General features: G+C 41.9%; 1 protein-coding gene across 9 annotated transcripts in view; it reads right to left on the minus strand.

Moving 5' to 3' along the window:
* Positions 1 to 16421, minus strand: part of ANKRD44 (ankyrin repeat domain 44) — a 304874-nt gene that overhangs the window by 95526 nt on the left and 192927 nt on the right. For all 9 annotated transcript variants that reach the window (XM_058664770.1, XM_058664775.1, XM_058664771.1 and 6 more), the window contains exons 9-10: positions 13730 to 13808; positions 6203 to 6317 (exon numbers count right to left, since the gene is read on the minus strand). In XM_058664770.1, coding sequence (XP_058520753.1) covers positions 6203 to 6317; positions 13730 to 13808 — 194 coding nt within the window. The remainder of the gene's footprint in view (positions 1 to 6202; positions 6318 to 13729; positions 13809 to 16421) is intronic.

Genomic DNA, 16421 nt, shown 5'->3' on the forward strand with positions numbered 1-16421 from the left:
TGGTGGCCAGCTGGCACATCCTGGCCCTGCAGTCCATATTTTCCCCTCCTAACATTAAAAAAACAGAAGGTAAGAAACTATGCTGGCACACTTGTGTTGTTACTACAAATTTGGCATTAACCAGGCCCAGAATGCCCGCCAGCTACTGGCTGCTCTTCTCCCAGCAGGGTAACACTTGCCTAGGTACAAGGCAACCTAGGCAGTTGCCTACCAATGGGGATATGCGATTTCTTAAACATGGAAAATGAATTCTGACCAGCTGGAACTTCTATTTGTCCATGTTGTTTACAGTAACATTTTCCTCATAACTCTCCCAGGGAAGTAGACTGGTTTAGTTAAGCTTCCTGAGTGGGCAAGGAAAAAAAAGCCCCAAATGACATATCCCTAAATTACAGGCATTTGGTATCACGACAGCCATGAGACCTGATCCTTGCTGTTAGCAACCTACATTTTCGTGGTTCCTTTTGAATCAAGTCCAAACACTGTAAGGTGATTTGACAGGCTCCTTCTGGATCTGCTGTTGCCTAATTAGCACATTTAATTTCTTCACATCATCTTCTCTCAGCCTTCTCCCCTGCTGTTCAAAATTTCTCAATCCAGCCAGTACATCCCTTGAGGTGATACTTGTGGGCTCTCAAGAGTTCTCTGTGAAAGTTCTTACATTCTCTTTCTCGCCCAGTGATACCCTAAAATAAAGGGTATACAGGAACATTTTGGCTCATTGGAATGATCCCTTTACCTCCTCTTAAACCATGCCAAATTTCAGTATCCTTGTTTGTCTTTAGGTTCACAATACTGCTTGTGTAGTGTCAGAATGGGCCCACAGGAAAAGAACAAAGATGAAATAAACTGACAAATGACATGTCTGGGCCTTAAGAAGGCCAATGATAACGCTGTGTAGTGAGCACTCTGCCTGACATTGGGAGTAGCAGGAATAGGGGCCTCTGCACTGCGTGTCAACTGCATTGTCTTACCACTCTGTTGGAGCCATGGCAGAACCTCCTTTCCTGTGTTTTACACTGAACTCTAGAGTTATTACTTTGACCAACAGATCATAATCTTAAGCAAATGAAGATCTGCCTGGGGCAAATATCATTTGTGATGCCGCATCATTTGCTATGGTGAGAGGCTCAAGCCACATACTCAGGGCCTGAGCCTCGGACACTGAAAGTCTCATTCTTTCCCCTCGCTAGTTCCGCAACCTTAAGCCAAGGCAACCAACTCTTCTGTGCCTTGTTGCTTCATCTGTTGGACAGGACTATCGCAGCACCTACCCCACTGGGTTGCTGTGACTTACATGTAAGCACCAAGAGCAGTGTCTAGCACAGGGAAGCATTCAACAGCACTGGCTATTGTTGCGGAACTACAGGCAGTTTATCTAAGTGCTGTTGGTTTCTGTTTGCATCTATTTCATAATTTTTTAAATGTATTAATATACTAGTGTCCTAATTCTAAGCAGCTTATGTCTCTAGTGTTATGTCTATACATATTCAAGGAATAATATCATAAAGATAAGTTTACTACGATGCCTGACTCTTAGTACCAAGATCTGAATAACTGTTACTCATTCTGCCGCCTCAGTTAAGCATAGCTGCTTGCAGGAGGTCTCCCTGGCTTTGCTACATAGGGTTCAATGTCCCAGACACGATTCATCATACTGCTTAGCACCAAAAAATTGCTCTGGTATTACACTCAATAAGCAGAATTGAAATTCCTTCTTTAATTCTTGCCCTCAGTGGGTTATAAATTCTTTGATGGCAGGGATTTCTATAACCACTGAGCCTAGCACCCTGAGTGACACTTTACAGACCTTTAATAACAATGTACCAACTGAATGAAAAGCTGAGCCTGTTATCCTCAGGTCTATATTTCTAATTCTGCTGCAGCTGAGACAGAAAAAGGCCTGTGTGTACAACTCGTTGACGGAAAGCAAATTACAAACCAAAAAAGACAAGTGTCTCCAACCTAACCAAGTTCAAGAGAAACCAAAGGCTCTGACACCACTGAAGCTACATGAACGCTGAGTCAAGTTACAGACAGTGCTTGGACTTACATTCAGAGAAGCACAAATAACAAAAAACATGGTCAGCATCAAAAATTCTCCATAATATTCAAATAAATTCATAATGTAATGACAAAACCTGCCATATAGACATTTGTAAAAATATATTTGAGGATACTGTTTATTAAAGATGGATTATTTGAATAAATGCTACTTGTTCATTTATACACTTAGAGAAGGAAAGGCTTTCTTTTTCCTCTTTAGTAAGTTACACTACACAAACTTGTATGAAACCCAAAGAACAGTAATTTCCCAAAGGACTTTCGGAAAATTTAATCTCCTCCAATTCTGCTATTTCCCCTCATGTGCTTTTTTTTTCCTCCCACGTACATAGATCCACAAACACACACGCACAAAATCACTTCCCTGACAAGTGGCAGGTCTTATGCTCAGACACGCTATGACAGAAGGAAGTGTATGTGGTTCATTAAGCCTGGGCAAATGGTTTCCAAAAATGGATCCCTGAGATACACAGCACCAACAGAAGTAAGAATTACTCCACAGCCTTGTCCAACAATGCCATTTCTAAGGCCCATTTGCTTCATGGCATGTTTTCATAAACTGAAATCAAAACAATTAGAAGGAAATAGACTATATAAATAAATGGGGCATGGAGGGAGGGATTTTAACTATTGGGCCAAGTTCATTTTATTCCTAAAATGAACTCAGGTTCAGAGGAAAATAAAAAATTCTTGACTATTGACTAAAATTTCCCCAAATAATGTAAAGTTGAAATAAAACATCACTGAAAATACCCCAAGGAAACACCAAGGAGAATAACTCAGGTAAAGTTGGTCTGTGCCTAGATATTTCACTTTTGTGTAATTAGCACTGAACATGTTATCTCTGCCTTTGGGCAGCTCCGCCTAGGTTGGAACTCTAGAACCTGTAGAAATTCTCCAGAATCTGAATGTGGACTCTTCCCCCCAAAAACCAAGACACTTCTTGTAGTGTTTGCAGCAGCCCAACTTTACAACAGGCCCTTTGGCTTGAAGCAGATTCTTTTCTCTGCCAAGAAGAGACACCTGACTACTAACACAGCAATCTCCTTCTGTGGGCCCTTGGCCTCGTCCTTATCCCTGGACTTCATCTTTCCTTCCCGGGACATTTGCAAGAGCCTGCCAAGAATTTCTAGTCTGGACAGTGGCCAGTAGGTTGAAATGGCTGTCAGAGTAACCTTCCTCAAACACAAATGGGATCATTAGACACAATCCATCCTAAATCCACCTTTAATTCTTTCATATAGCTTCTGAATGCCTCAGAATGGAGTCCAGTTCCTTGGCGGGACATTCAAAGTCCCTGGAAATGTGGCTTTTCTGCCTTTCCACGTCACTTCGTTCCATTCCCCTACACACACCAGATGACCCAACATTAAGAATTGCTTTCAACATGTTCTTTAGCAATGCTGTTCACTCTTTCTTGAATGCCCTTCCTTGCTTTTTCCCCTCTCCTTTTAAACCACAACTCTACCCACTCTTCTTTTGGCTGAGATGTCACATCATCTGGAGGATCTAGAAATCCAGTGTCTTGCTGGTTCTGTTCCCACAGCCTTGTCCAAAAGCTCCATCACAACAATCCTTTAGAAGATGACAGTCACTGCCTCTTGTTCTTTTCTTAACCACTAGACTGGCAGCCCCAAAGTTCACTGGCACACAGCTCAACTTAATGTATTAAACTAATGAAGGTAAATCATTACATACTGCAAAGCCGTCAGAGTTCTCTACATCTCTCATGTCAATTCACAGTACTTGATCTCCAGTGAATCTGATTTTAAAAATGATTCTGCCACAGCTTTCCTGGACCATTTAAACGTTGGCTCATTCTAGAGCAAAACATTCAATTCTACTGCACAATATTTTACAGATAAAATAGCATTGCTAGTATGTGCTACTCACCAACCCTGTAATCAAAGCTAATGTCTTTATTCAAGCATTTAAGGACCTCTTTAATGTGGCTCTACCATGTATTTTTAAGTAGTAACGCAATAGCTAGCTTACTATGTAAGCTTACTATTTATAGCTTACTATGTTCTAGGTATTATTCAAAGAGCTTTTCACACATATTACCTTTTTAAAATAATCGTAGCAGACATACTTACGTACCTCATACTCATACAGATTTTACCATGTGCCAAAAAACTTTACAAATAGTTAAGTCATTTTGGTTCAGAAAAATTCTGTGGATAGGCACTATTAGCACTCCCATTTTTCAAATGAGGAAACATAAAAATGGGGATTGAACAACAGACTAATGGTCACACAGCCCATATGCGAAGCAGCTTGGATTGGAGCCAAGCACAAGGAGTGTCCACCAAAACCTGGGCTTCCAACTCCCACAAAGTATTGCCTCTGAGCAGGACCCAACAATCTGATACTCCACTACTCTGTCTGGCCAAGTTCTCCTCTGAGGTGCAACCTGAACTCTTTTGCTCCTGCTGGGGATGCCTGCCACCCTCTGCTCTGCTCAAACTAGTCTCAGTTTCCAACATCTACCTAGAGTTCACCACTTCTTTGAAGCCTTTTCAGGAAGTATCAACCGCCTCTGGGCTCTCTGTGATGGAGCACAGTGGTTCATGGCTAGCACCCATTTGACAGGTTAATTGACAGCAGACAGCACGAAGAAATGGGAGTTTCCACACCTCACCCTTCCCACCTCTTCTCACACCATTCAAGTTCATTAAAGGCATGAAACCAGCTCTAGAGGTTTCGTGTGCACCCTTGCCCCTCCTGTCTTCTGAATTACTCAAAACAATTGACAGTGGAAAGTACTCTGGAGGCTCCACTCACCTGGCCCCTCATGCTTCCTACTGTACTAGGTTAGGTTAACTACAGGAAAACTTTGGGCTCCGGCAGCTCCCTTCTTGCCTCCAGCTACTTAGTTAATTGAGTAAAAACTTTGTTCAGTATGGCTCTCAATCTGATTGGACGGTGAGAGCTTTAAAAATCCCTGACTTTGGCAGCTTGATGCAGTGGCTCCTAGAGTTTTGGGGAGGTGCTGTTACCAAGCTTGGACAATAAAGACTCCTAACATGCTACACTTGAGTCCAGTGTGCTCTCTCTTGTACTCTTCAACACTCTCTCCTTCCTTTTGACACTTCAAACATTTTGTCATTTATGTCCTGTTTCCTTGAGAGCTTTAGATAGACTTGTATGGTTATTCATCCTAGGGGACCTTGGACGTCCTCCTATATCCTCCACGTAGGGTACTTCTGAAGTTCCCCAAAGCACCTAGTATTGTGACAGACCCTTATGAATGACATATATATATATATGTTTTTTGTGATTTCCAAATAAGGTTACTTTATTAGTGGATTGTTCAAGCTTATATTTTAACATATGCTTACAAATTTAAGTTTATATATGCTTATATATATGTTATTTATCTATATGCAGAGTTAGTGAGATCCATGTCATCCAGCCATTGACATATTCAGCTTCTTAATTATTGCTAAGAGATTTGTTCTAAAGTCATTCACCAGTATCAGAAAATCTACTTTCAACTCTTGATACAATTTTTTTATTAATTATTTTGCATTATGTGACAGTTTCATAGGCTCTGGGAATCCCCCCCACCCCTCCCCACGCCCCTCCCCCCTGGTGGATTCCTCCACCTTGATGCAGTATTACAGTTCAAATTCAATCAAGATTCCTTCCTTGCAAACATATACCAAGCATAGAGTCCAGCTACTTATTGGAATGACATATATTTTTACTGAAGTGTAAAATGAAACCAGGTCACTCCTCCATACATAGCAGATCTACTCATAGTATCCTTAACTGTAATATCAAAACTAACCAAGCACTCTGAATAAATCCTGAATTTGCTTAATTATTTGTTTTCCTACCACACTTATACAAAACATTAGAAAAGACGGAAGGAGGTTGTTAAACCGAGTTAGGAATAAAGTTCTAGTTTACTCAATTAAAACCATAGCCTAGGTCTCATTCTGATACAACTAAATTAAAATGGTTATACATACCTGTTACTAAGGATTAATTTATTTCAATTATAATTTGTGTTTAGTATAATCCAGATCCACCTTAATCAGAACAAATGGAAACTATCTATCACATGGCCAAGTCCCTTTGGAAGAATTCCCACATATGGCAATTATTTCACTGTATTTTAGCAGCAACCTACTTGGCTGTGTCAGCTCCACTGGTTATTAAGGTGTTAATCAAAAGCTCATGACCGTATCTTGCAGCCACATGGAGAGGAGTGTTGCCATCTTTATCCACACAGTCAATTTCACCTCCTGAAAGAGACATTTAAATTCAGGGTAACACAAAAGGATTCAGGATTCCCATTCTAGGTTCTGTGTTCACCACCCATGCTGACCAAATGTTGATCTCCTTTTCTACTGCAGCATGCATCTCTGGTCTGCAGTACAACAAACATGTCATTTAAAGGGATCCAGTTACCATCTACAGAAGCGGTAGTATATCTGCATAAATGAAAGTCTATTGCAAATGCTTTTGAAGAGTCTGCATATGATATCTTATTTAAGGATTCAATATCTCATGACTGGCTTCCTCCTCTGAGTGAGCAATGTAATCAAATTCCACAAAATGTAATACTGAGGGCACATTCAGTTTTAATTTTACCTGCTGAATTAAAGGCCTGTGAAAACTTCACACTAAAGCATAAGAATCAAAGGAAATAGAGTATTCAGGAAAAGATTTTATGTACTTTGATTACCCAGCTTAAAATATGGGGGTAAAATGAGTAACAACATGAAGTATAAACTGTAAATACCTGTATTTATAAGCTATCATGTTATTATTCACACTTATTTTTAAATAATATTTTTATCTTGTTTTTCCTTTTGCCCAAACCTTTCGTTTTATATTTTTCCTCTTCTCTTTTTGTAGGCATGTGGTTTGTAAGCATAACTGGTCTATTCAATAATCTGAGGAGCTCTTTAAAAATAAGTTAGATATCTCATTTCACCCAAGCATATTTCTCCTAATAACAAAACCATTCTCATGCATAATCACAATTCGTTAACATCTTTAAGAGACTGGACATAGAACAATCTTTTGTCAATCCCAGTTCACGTTCTAGTTTCTCCAGTTGTCCCCCAAAATTTGAAAATCTGTGATCCAAAGATTCTGATATCATTTGGTTGTCCTATCGTTTTAGATTCTCCTAATCCAGGAGTTCTACAGCACATCCCATGCTTCAGGGTTGTCCTGATAGTCACAGTGCATTGCAGCGAAAGACATACAGGTTGACCTTCTTCACTGTTACATGATGCAAAGCTTGATGTCTTACAACAGGCTCAGAGTTACAGTTTGAGAACACAGGAAATTTCTGGTAATGGATAGTGACAACTTACACAATAATGTACTTATTGCCATTGAACTGTATAATTACAAAAACTTAAGTGATAAATTTATAAATATCTTACCACTACTGCAAAACAAATCTGTGTATCTTGGGTGGCACCAGATGATGGTTCAAGTCCCTGTACTCCTCCATGGCTTTGACTTGAATGGTGTGCTGGGCTCCTGACTTAGGCCTGATTTAGACCTGGCTGTGGCAGGCATTTAAGCAGAGAACCAGCTGATGCAAAATGTCCTCTCTTCTTCATAATTAACCAGCTGTTTGTGTGATGATGTTTCTGAGTGTATGAGTACTCTATTTGCCCCAAAAGTGTCCTGTAACAATGTTCGTATATTTTCAAAAGCTATCTCAGTTTTTTTTATTGTGTGTTCTGTTAAGCAAATACTTCAAAAATGTTGTAGGAAAAATGTAAAACAAGATGTTATTTCTGCACAAAAAATCTACTCATAGTTTTTTCATAACATGCATTTCCATGATCTTTTTAAAGATCCTTCATATTGTCAATTTGACTTAGTTAGATTCACTTTGTTTCCTCAACTTAATCAGGTTTCAACTTGATTTTATTAAAGTGCAAGACATTTGTAGGTTTCAAATATTAAATTACCGTTTTAAACATTTCCTACCCTTATCCCTACCCTTCCACTTCGTCCTCACCCACAATCACCTCCTTAGCTTATGCTTCTTGTTGCAAAACCACTTTTCCTCATGTAACATTAAATCCTGGGATTCTCTCCGAGAGGTCAATATTAAAAGTAGTACAACTTTTCCATCTTCCATTGTACACTCGTCTTCTGTGGACAAACATCTAGAGGATAAATAACATACTATCACTAGCAATGAGGCAGTGGAGACCACCTCATACACATGCTACTTCAAATTTGTGAGACAGATTTTCAGATTAAAATCCTAAAAGGCACATTTCTAGGTAGCAGGGCAGTTGAGTGTGTGGTTTTGGTAGACTCTGCCAAATCTCCCTCCTTCAGCACCCTGGCCAGCACTCAATGGGTGTGTCTCTTCCACAGGGTCCTCCCAGGCTTTTGGATATCTGCCCTCTCAAAGGAAAACTGTATCTCAGAGCCACTTCCATTCACATCCCGGCTAGAGAAAGGAACTTGAGCCTCTTATACAAGGGCTGCTTGTCTATGTTTTTCTGTGAACTAATTTCTATGGGCTTTGTTGATTAATCCTGTGCACATCTGTGATTTTCCATGCCTTGATTCTTAATGGCCTTTAACATATTCTGGGAATTATCCATGTCTCCATAACAATGGGTCACAGATACTTCCTGTGTTTTTGTTTGGTGATTTAATTGATACAGCTTTCATCTTGCAAGAACTCAGGAATTGACAAAGGAATGACTCATGTCTCCCATACTGGAAAGGTTCCATGTTTAAAAAATAGATATCAGGGCCCGGAGGCGTTGCCTAGAGGCCAAAGTCCTCGCCTTGAACACGCCCCGGGATCCCATACGGGCACCGGTTCTAATCCCGATAGCTCCACTTCCCATCCAGCTCCCTGCTTGTGGCCTGGGAAAGCAGTTGAGGAAGGCCCAGTGCTTTGGGACCCTGCACCCGCGTGGGAGACCCAGAAGAGGTTCCTGGTTCCCAGCTTTGGATGGGTGCAGCACCGGTCGTTGAGGTCACTTGGGGAGTGAATCATCAGACAGAAGATCTTCCTCTCTGTCTCTCCTCCTCTGTATATCTGACTTTGTAATAAAAATAAATCTTTTAAAAAATAGATACCTGATTCACTTGATGTTTACTTTGCTCCTTTTAAAGATGTATTTATTTGAAAGGCAGAGTGACAGAGAGGGAGAAATGTATCTTCCCACAATGACAAGATCGAGGCCAGCCATAAGCCAGGAGCCAGGAACTTCATCCAGGTCCTCCATACGAGCGGTAGAGGCCCAAGCACTTTGGTCATCCTCCCCTGCTTCCCAGGTGCATTAGCAGGTAACTGGATTGGAAGTGAGGTGGGCAGGACTCAGACTGGTGTCCAATGGGATGCCAGCATCCCAAACTGCAGCTGGACCAGCTGCATCTCAAGGCTGGACCCCCTATTTGAGACTTATTTGACTGTTTCCATGTTAGTTACTTGAAACAAACAGAAATCCAAGTCAAGGATCTCAAGAAACTGTAGAGACAGAAAGTAGATTAGTGGTTTCCAGTGCTGGAGGAGAGAATTAGGTATTGGTGGAGGGGGAGGATGAAATATTCTGGAATCTGACAGTGGTGACAGTTGTACAACCTCCTGTAAGTACTAAAACCACTGAATTGTACACCTTAAGATAGTGATTTTTATGGTGTATGAATGATCTATCTCAATTAAAAAGGAAGGGCCTTGGTGTCAGTATTACTAAGGTGGTGCAGGTAAAGCTGCACCTATGACCCTGGCATCCTATGGACGCTGGTTCGTGCTCTGGCTGCTCCTCTTCCAACCCAGCTCTCTGCTAAGAGTCTGGGAAAGCAGCTGATGATGGCACCAACTACCTCATTCCTGGTCTTAGCCTTCCCAGCAAGAGTCATTATGGCCATTTGAGGAATGAACCAGTAGAGGGAAGATCTCTCTTTCTCTTTCAAATAAATGAATACTCTTTTAAAAAAGGAAAAACTAAAGAGATCTACATGAAAAGGTAAGGAAGCAACGTGCGAAGCACAGCAAAGAGAAAAATACATGTGTGTATTTGTGCTTGGATGGGCAAACACATTTTAGGAAACATGGAATATTGAGGCACAGAAATTATTCTGGGGTGCCATTTCCTCGTTATCCTATAAAGCTCTACTTCATTATGGAAAGCTGTAATGTGTATTGTAGAGTACATCTCATTAGAAACTTATCACATATAAGAATCTACCAATTTACTTCATATTTTTGCTTTATGCTCATTTTTAATTATATTCACCTAACGCAAGGCATGTTTAAGCTGAACTATACCATCATAAGACATAGTAAATACTATGTTCAGTGTATGTACACTAAAGTACACTAAAATGCCAGAATAAGAAATTCAAATTTCTAAAAAAAAAAAAAAAGCTGGTGAGTACAAATGGCTGGATCACATGCCTCCTGATGCAAATTTGCCTTTATTTTTTTAAGATTTACTTGTTTTTATTGGAAAAGCGGATATACAGAGAAGAGGAGAGACAGAGAGGAATATCTTCCATCCAATGATTCACTCCCCAAGTATCTGCAATGGCCAGAGCTGAGCTGATTTGAAGCCAGAAGTCAGGAGCCTCCTCTGGGCCTCCCATTGGGTGCAGGGTCCCAAGGCTTTGGGCCATCCTCCACTGCTTTCCCAGGCCACAAGCAGGGAGCTGGATGGGAAGAGGGCCCACCAGGATTAGAACTGGTGACCATATGGGATCCCAACACATGCAAGGTGAGGACTTTAACCACTAGGCTACCGTGCCAAGCCCCCAATTTGTTTCTTAATTTAGTTCCTTTTCCTCTCTCAAGTGAGAGTGTAACTTTATTCCACAAGCATATTTTGACAGTAAAGGTAGTCTTTGCTTACCAAGAAAGAAGACAGTATTTTTTCCCCCAGAAATTGTCTTACCTGAGCTGAAATATTCTGAGGTAGCAATGTTGCTATGAGGAACTAACAACCCTGACTGGCATCAGCCAGAGAAGCAGAGCAAGGCTATCCAAACACCAGAGTGATTTAACAAAACAACACCTGGTGTGCTGCAGGAGCGCACTTGGTGCTAATGTACCAGTTCCTGAACGAAAGATGAGTGGCTGCTGTGCTGTGACCCACGTTAGCACGTGAATCCCTGCAGAGGCAGGTTTCTTACCAGAAGGAAGCCCATAAACAAGAGGAAAAAGAACTTCCTACTCTTTTCCCCAAGGACATTTTCTGAAATGTCAGATGAAAGAACTTGCAATTCTCATGTGGGTACAACACTACCACAGTGTGAGTGCCTTGTATATATGGGATACCCAAATATCACTGTTGTTCCAGAGAATACATGCGTAAGCACAGTGATTGGAGTTCAGACTCATGTGAGACAGTCTTTGTTCTGACCTCTGTTCTCCAACACAAATGACAACCACACTGTCCTGGTTTCTCTGTATGTAAAATGGAGCCCCTAGGAAGACTTCTTTCTCATAGGGTAGTTGAAAGGATTTACATGAGTACTTGGCTGAGTGCCTACACTGGATGAACAATCAATGTAAGTTTTAACCATTACACAAAAGTGGGTTATTTATTACAGCCAATACAGTCTTCTCAGTTTATGCTGCCGGGTCTTACTCATGCCAAAATTAAGATGTCAGGCCAGCCAAAAACAAGACAGCCTCTGAACCACAGAGCTGTTGATTAGAAGGTATAAGACAGGGTCTCCTTCAGGTCTTTCTTCAACTCCAAACCCTGCCAAGAATGTCTAAGGGGGTAATGAAAGTCTTATCACATGCAGGATGGCTCTTGGAAGGCTCAGAACAGCCAGCAGGTCCCAGGGGCTGGGATGAGAATATCAACATGAGCAGGGATATGGATCATGGCTTTGATGCAAGAAGAGGACCAGCGTGTCTGACACTCAGGAATGGACCTGTGGGAAGGCAGTACTTACGAGGTTAAAACTGTTCTTCCTCCAACCTTGACTCTGGCACTTGACTCTGGGTTGTTTTAATAAGGAACAAAACTTTTTTTATGTTACAGAACTAAGGTCCATTGATTAAATTCACACTACATTTCTTCAAAAAGTTTTGTTTGGCCTTCAAGAAGGTAGAACATTCAGCAAAATAAAACAGTGAAAGTGACCCCTTCCAGTGAAATGATGCCAGAGGCACAGGATTCATGCAATTCATTTCCACTTTACCTTCCTTGGATCACTGGAAAGTTTTTAAGATTTATTTTCCCTGACAGCTCCATTGAATTGCTTATAAATTTCTGTACTTTGCCACAGGTATTTTGCTTCCTAAGCATAATTTCACTGGCTGGTCTTTAATCCAAATGTCAGACAATCTTTTGCTTTTATGATATAAGTGCCAGAGACATAAACTCAGTGCCACTAACAATCCAACTGTGCATCATCCAACATCCTCAGATAAGAAAACATAGGCAGAAGAAAATGAACAAAGAGACTGGAGAAGCAGAACGTGGATCAACAGAAGACAGTTTAGAATTGCTGAAGTGGGGTACTTTAATAGAGGTGGTTTTAGTTGGGAGGACTTGAAAGTGGTGCGCAGGAAGACCGCGTAGGGGGTAGCCTTACTTTGCAAAGTGGCCGGAGCCTGTTTGCTTGGTGTGTCTCCAGGGCATGCCTGTAGCCCATCAGGCCAGGACTATTGCCTCGGCCAGGACTATTGCCTCGGCCAGGAAGGAGCATAATGGTGGGCATGGGGGAGGTTCTGGGCCCCTGGGAGCCTTCATTAGGCAAGGAGCTCCAACCAAAGACTGGAACCCACTGAGGGCCTTTCAGGATGGTGAGCCCCTGCTTAAAAATCCTCCTCTGCCCAGGACACCTGGGATGGCTTTCGCACAGGTATTCCTGAGGAGAGCAGACGCTCATGTTTCAAATGAATGAAACTCCCACGTGATGAACAATCCGTGGTGTTCGTTTCTCTGTCAATTACATACCGTGGAGCATTGCAAAGTGCTTCCGAATAAAATGTGAAATGGTTCTTTTTCCTTTGGAAAAAAATAACTGCTGAAGTGACCTGAAATGTCAACATAAGATCTGGACTAAGCCTGGTTGTTGCTTTAAAAAAAATGGTTGCTAAAGATTTGTTAAAATAGTAGGAGCTGTTAAAGTCAAACCAGTCTCAGAGTACAGCCAATACTAACTGTTGCAAGAACCATGAGGTACAGGGACACTCCCCAGCACTTGGCCTTCATAGACAACCCAAAGGTTCAAGTAAAACAGTGTTGTGAGACTGGAAAATTACTACAGCAGGTGATTTACCAAGGTCTCTGTCAAGGCAATGATTTTATCATCCTTTATACCATGCATTTACCTGTAATCCTCGGAGTCACCCCCCTCCTTTTCACCTTTGCCTAAGTAGCTTAATGGGTTTTAATTTAGCAAACTATAACCAATTCTAAAACCTAAAATTAGATTTTTCTGTTAGAAAATGCATGCTGATTATTTGTTTCTTCACCTGATTGAGAAGTCAATGAGGAAACTATTGTTCTATGTTCTCATTAATATAAGTTAAAAGTTTATGATGCATCTGACAAGGCATTTTTAGCAGAGCATTCAAAGGGATGCATGAAACCATGCTTATAAAATAGACATCAACTCCCGCATCCAGGCACTGACAGCCAAATCCAGTCGGATCAACAAACCTCAAACAACGAAACCCCAGCAGCACCTCTCTTACCATTCTGAATGAGGGTCTGGGATCGAGTGAACCTTCCATGGACAGCTGTCATGTGAAGTGGACTTTTCCCATCTTTACTCTGAAAAACGAGAGAAGAAAAAAATAATGGAGGCACTTATGAACCACAGAGAGCCTGTGGACATTGCCAACAATGCCTGAATACATCAATTTTGATTTTTTTAAAGAGTGATCAGCAATTACAAAATTCAATGAAACTAAAGGCAAGAAACAAAATGCATATACTAGTTCAGGTTACGTGTAATAACCACATGCAATAAGATACTGTGATGTAACCAATGAGCCACAATCAATGTGAGGCAGATTGCTTATGATCTACATCAAAGAACTGAAAAATTCAATATGCTTTTAATACCCTATGTTATTCCGTAAAGGGTCGGGAGAGCAGAGAAATCTTCCACTTTCTTAGAGTGTGTGAGGAAGATGTTAAGTGTAACCTATCAAGAATATAACAGGTAACTTACAGACAGCAGACTCAAATCTGCATTAGACATTAGCAAAAACTATAAAGACAGACAATGGGATCCAAGAGCGATCCAGACAGCCTCCTGACAGGGGGCCATATGCACAGAGCAGCGGGGGGACCCTAGAGTGGAGCAGGAAGACAGGAGGAGGCTTCTATGCCAACCCTGGAGACTCCCGGATCCTCATCAGGGACTATCAGCATGGGCACCAAGGGCTATATCCCAACTGCCAAGGAGACCTGGGGAATTGGAGTGACCTCATAGGCCAAGAACTCTGAGGTTATCCACTCCCTTTCGGATTTCCCACATGGGATGGAAGAAGCCCAGTTCCTTCCTCACAGGATCTAATGTCATCGGAACAACAGCCAGGAGTCCTGAGCGGTCCTCAGGAACAGAAAAACAGTAAACTTCCTTCAGGACTCAAGAGAGGAGCTTTCTCTGGTCCTTACTTAGTTCCAACTTTGGATCCCCACCCTCTCTTACAATGACTATCAGGGTCGCTCCGTAGCACCCCCACAAAAAAAATCAGATCAGATAGACAGAGACCAATAAGGAAAGCTTAGAACAGACAGGAAAAAGTCAGCTTGGACTCCCATATACCTTACTAGGTAGGACACAAAGATTAGTCACTCCTCACTAAGGCATTGAAGATTTCTCTGCACACCCCTCCTGAAACTGTTCTGTGCCTCAATTGTTAACATATGCCTTGTTAGATTTATAAGCCTGTTTGGACTAACCTAAAATTCACCAAGTTCAGTAAAAATCATGCTTCAAAACTATAAGCTGCTAAATATAAAAATGAAAATAGACATGAGATAGCTGAACAGTACCCTATAGACATTCTAAGGTGTATAGCAACCGGTTGTGTATAAACTAAAATTGAAATGTTAATGAAGTAGTCACAGGATCTGGATAAGAACTTGCATGTTCTAACATATTGGTCACTCAATGCCATGTCAATTAACTCCATGATGTTGTAAATTGTTGTTATTATGTTGTGGCTTTTCATTGGAGGGGATGATATTCTGCCAGCTCTATTTTCAGACCAGGAATGGTCTCCCAAGAAAACTGTTGAACTTATCTGGACAATAAGATGCTGGACTCTATGCATGTACATGCTCGCAATGAAGGAATCATGACTGGATACGAACTGTACTACTGCAACAATGTGGAGGAATCCAACATGAGGGGAGGGCATGGGGAGGGGGATGGGTGAATCCCAGAGCATATGAAACTGTGTCATAAAACAAAATTTTAGAGAATCAGGAAGGGAGGAGGCAGAATCAGCAGGGGAATAAGGGGTGGTTCCCTTGCTGGACAGCTGCTACTGAGAGCATGAACTGGGATGAGGGTAGACCAGACTAGGCAGGGCTACAACATCTGTGTGCCTCATGTGGACTAGATCAGGGAAAAACCAGGCTGGGCTGATTATTCCTACTGGTTCAATCTATAATTAAAGTGGATGAGGGTTGTTGGGGGCTTAGCCACAGCATCAGCTGGCAGAAGTTTGCACTGGGGGCTAGTTCTGTCAAGTTAAGCCACAGAACCACCTGAAGAGTGCATAATCTGGGAGTGGGAGAGGCCTGGGAGGGAAACAGTGGGCACCTCCCTCTTGGGTTACCACTCCCCACGGGAGGGCACAAAAACTAGGACAGGGGCTGAGGTGGCTAGACAGACACCCATCGACATGTACAAGAGCCAAATGGGATGTGGGACAGACTGGTCTAGTCTGCCACACATACTGGCAAACCAGGGTAGAGGGTGGGCCTGGTGGGAGTTATCGTGGGTTGCTCTGACTAGGCTGCAGCTCCCACTGGTTTATTTGAGGGCCGAGTATGTGCTGGGCAGAACCAGGCTGTACTGCAAACACCCATTGGTTCCAGTGGAAGACAGGGACTGAAAACAGAACCAATCCAGCAATTGCAACCAACAGCTGATCAGGGCAATGGACTGTGCCGGGCCCTGTGCTTGCTAGTACATACAAGAATCTGGCCTGGGAATACCTCAGACAAAGTTTCTTTGGGGGTCCCCCCAATCGAGCTTCTGGACTCAGAATCCTAACCATCAAAAGACAGAAGACAGAACAAGTCAATCAACCACCTCAGCTATATGTTGGCAATGAAAATACTGGGCAAACAGAGACTCTAAGATGGACTATGTAAATCAGTGGATTCTTCAACGACCTCATCGTGCTTAGAGTGGTGAGATTG

The sequence above is a fragment of the Ochotona princeps genome, chromosome 5 (assembly GCF_030435755.1).
Source record: "Ochotona princeps isolate mOchPri1 chromosome 5, mOchPri1.hap1, whole genome shotgun sequence".
Classification (NCBI taxonomy): domain Eukaryota; kingdom Metazoa; phylum Chordata; class Mammalia; order Lagomorpha; family Ochotonidae; genus Ochotona; species Ochotona princeps.